Raw genomic sequence first — 2770 nt, 5'->3', positions numbered from 1 at the left:
ATTTTATGTTTTGAGCCATACATATTTTTTTTAGTGCGCCGTGCCTTAGCACGTGTGGTAAATTCATTTTTATTTTTTTTTTTATTAAATTTTTTTAGGTGCCCCTAATTTTTTTATTTAGGCCCCTCAACATGACAGACGTGTTACAATACCACCTGTCAAGTTATATTTATATTTTTTTGTGATTTTTTTTTTAGGTTATATATTATATTTTATGAGGTGATGCGTATATATCATTAGTATAATGTGGTGAAGTAGTGCATTTTATTCTGGGGGTCCCAATGTCTTGCAAGCTAAGTCAGCTGTTTAAAACTAGTCGCTTACTTGGGACGTATACCCGTCATGCTTAGCGGTAATGCCGTGATTAATAGCCGATGGGTACCCAAAGACGTTCATCGTATTCTCTAATTGTAAAAGTGTAGGTGTAATTATTTTTTGTTACTAATATATATATTTTTCTCTCTGTTCCCCTTTAATTTGTAGACGAGGTTTTTTGACCGTTCAGTTTTTTGCCTCGTAGTAACCTAATTTTTTTTTTTAATAAAGTCCCCTTATTTTAACTCAACTATCAGCTTATTTTTTTTTTTTTTTGCGAGTTCCCTCTTCAATGGACTTGTGTATTTTTTTATCTTTCTTCCTTTCTTAAATCAAGTCCCCTTAGTTTATAAGGAACGGGCAACGGCTATAAGGTCATCCCTCATTATTATGGTTATGTGACAACTATCACGAGGTTTTGGTGTACATCTACTATCAACGACTCAACGGACATCGACTTCAACCTTTAATACTTTTCTATTTATTTTAAAATGGTTTTTTAATGTACAAAATTTAATTATTTTTTAAAATCCTACTGTGGTCCGACAATACATTGTCTCACCCAGTAGGTTTTCTTTTTTCTTTTCGACCCTTTTCTTTTTAATTTTTCAATGTGCCATGAAAGTTATAAATTTTTCGTTGCAGCCAATTAATTCAGTTATTTTTATAATATTTGTAACCTTTCAAACATTGAGAAAAAGACAAACATTTAAACAAGAGTACAGGGTTTGTATAATAAGTAACCGGAGTGACCTCATAAAATTTTTTATTGCTGCAATATTTACAATTTTCTTTCAGAAACTTTCAAAGTAGTCCCCATTGGAGTCCATGACGCGTTGATAGCGGTTTTTCCAGTCCTGGAACGCCCGCTGGAAGTCGGCAACCGGAATGCTGTCTAGAGCCCTCGTCGTAGCGATTTGAACGTTCTCCAGAGTCCCGAAACGCGTTCCCTTCATGTCTCTCTTTATCTTGGGGAACAAAAAAAAGTCGGGTGGTGCCAGATCTGGGCTGTAGGGAGGCTGTGGCCACGTCGTTCTCGATTTTTTGGCCAATTCCTCGGTAACAAGCAGGCAGGTGTGCGACGGCGCGTTGTCGTGATGCAGGATCCATGAATCGGCAATCTCCGGACGGACTCGGCGAACCCGGGCAGTCAGTCATCGGATCACCCCTTTGTAGAACTCGCCGTTTACTGTTTGTCCTGGCGGTACAAATTCTTTGTGAACAATACCTTTGACGTCAAAAAATGCGATGAGCATCGACTTCACCCTCGATTTGCTCATCCGCGCTTTTTTGGGTCGCGGCGACGCCGACGTGTGCCATTCTGTACTTTGCCTTTTTGTTTCAGGGTCGTATTCAAAAACCCATGACTCGTCTCCTGAAATAACACGGTCCAAAATTTCTGGTTCAGTTTGCAGTCGATCAATCATTTCCGAAGCGACAGCGACGCGACGTTCCTTTTGCTCGTCCGTGAGAACTTTGGGCACGAGCTTCGCGCAAATTTTTCTCATGCCCAAATCGTTTGTAATAATGTTGTGCACGGTCATTTTGTCAATGCCCACCTCATCGGCGATCATCCGGATGCTCAAACGACGGTCATTGTTCAAAACATCACGCACTTTCTTCACATTTGCGTCCGTGTGAGTGGATACTGGACGGCCGATGCGTTGCTCGTCATGGACGTCTTCGCGGCCGTCCCGGAAATTTTTGTGCCACTCAAACACTTGAGTTCTGGATAGGGCATCCTCACCGAAAGCCTCTTGAATCATTTTAAGAGTTTCCGTGGCGGTTTTTTTTAATTTCACACAAAATTTGATGCTAACACGTTGCTCGATCGTTCGCTCCATTTTCACTCCGACGAGGTTTTTCAACATGCACTGCGCTCTCGGGCTATCCTGTCTCTCCAAGTGCTTGGAGGCAACTGACTACTGGTCGGCTGGCTCCCTAGATCCCCCACCACCACCCAAGCACCACAGACCGGCTAGCAGACGCTTTGTTGGCGCGGCGTAGGTACAGTCCGGTTACTTATTATACAAACCCTGTATGTCGNGGTACAGTCCGGTTACTTATTATACAAACCCTGTATATAAAATAAATGTTTAATTAAAATTGAAAGAGGGGTCTTCATTGGCATTTTTCATTAAACGTTATAATTGGCTCATTACAAATATAATTAGAAGAACAGATAGGTATGAAGAACGGAGCGTGATTTCTAAATTTTCTCTGGGGAACTTTAAAATTAATTATCGCTAAAAGAGATGGAGATTCAATTTTACCATCAAGTAAATTTATTAAGAATTTAGTACCTAGGGCCTTTCGGCGATCAGCAAGTGTGGGGAGATATCTTATACAAAATCAGCAAACCGCAAAAATCTACGTTGTACTCTTTCAACCAAACAAGCGTCGTTGGTTGTATGTGAATTCCAAATGAAAGCGCCATACTCTAAAATAGGATGAA

The 2770-nt window shown here is 40.4% G+C and overlaps 1 protein-coding gene across 1 annotated transcript; it reads right to left on the bottom strand.

Moving 5' to 3' along the window:
- Nucleotides 1–1469: 1469 nt before the first annotated feature.
- Nucleotides 1470–2159, bottom strand: LOC126898199 (protein GVQW3-like). The gene has a single exon (XM_050672141.1). It carries the CDS (start codon nt 2157–2159, stop codon nt 1470–1472), a length of 690 nt encoding a protein of 229 aa, XP_050528098.1.
- Between the last annotated feature and the right edge of the window lie 611 nt (nt 2160–2770).

The sequence above is a fragment of the Daktulosphaira vitifoliae genome, unplaced genomic scaffold (assembly GCF_025091365.1).
Source record: "Daktulosphaira vitifoliae isolate Bord-2020 unplaced genomic scaffold, ASM2509136v1 Scaffold_2, whole genome shotgun sequence".
Classification (NCBI taxonomy): Eukaryota; Metazoa; Arthropoda; class Insecta; order Hemiptera; family Phylloxeridae; genus Daktulosphaira; species Daktulosphaira vitifoliae.
The sequence above is the reverse complement of the archived record's forward strand: the minus strand, read 5'-3'. Positions and strand labels throughout refer to the sequence as shown.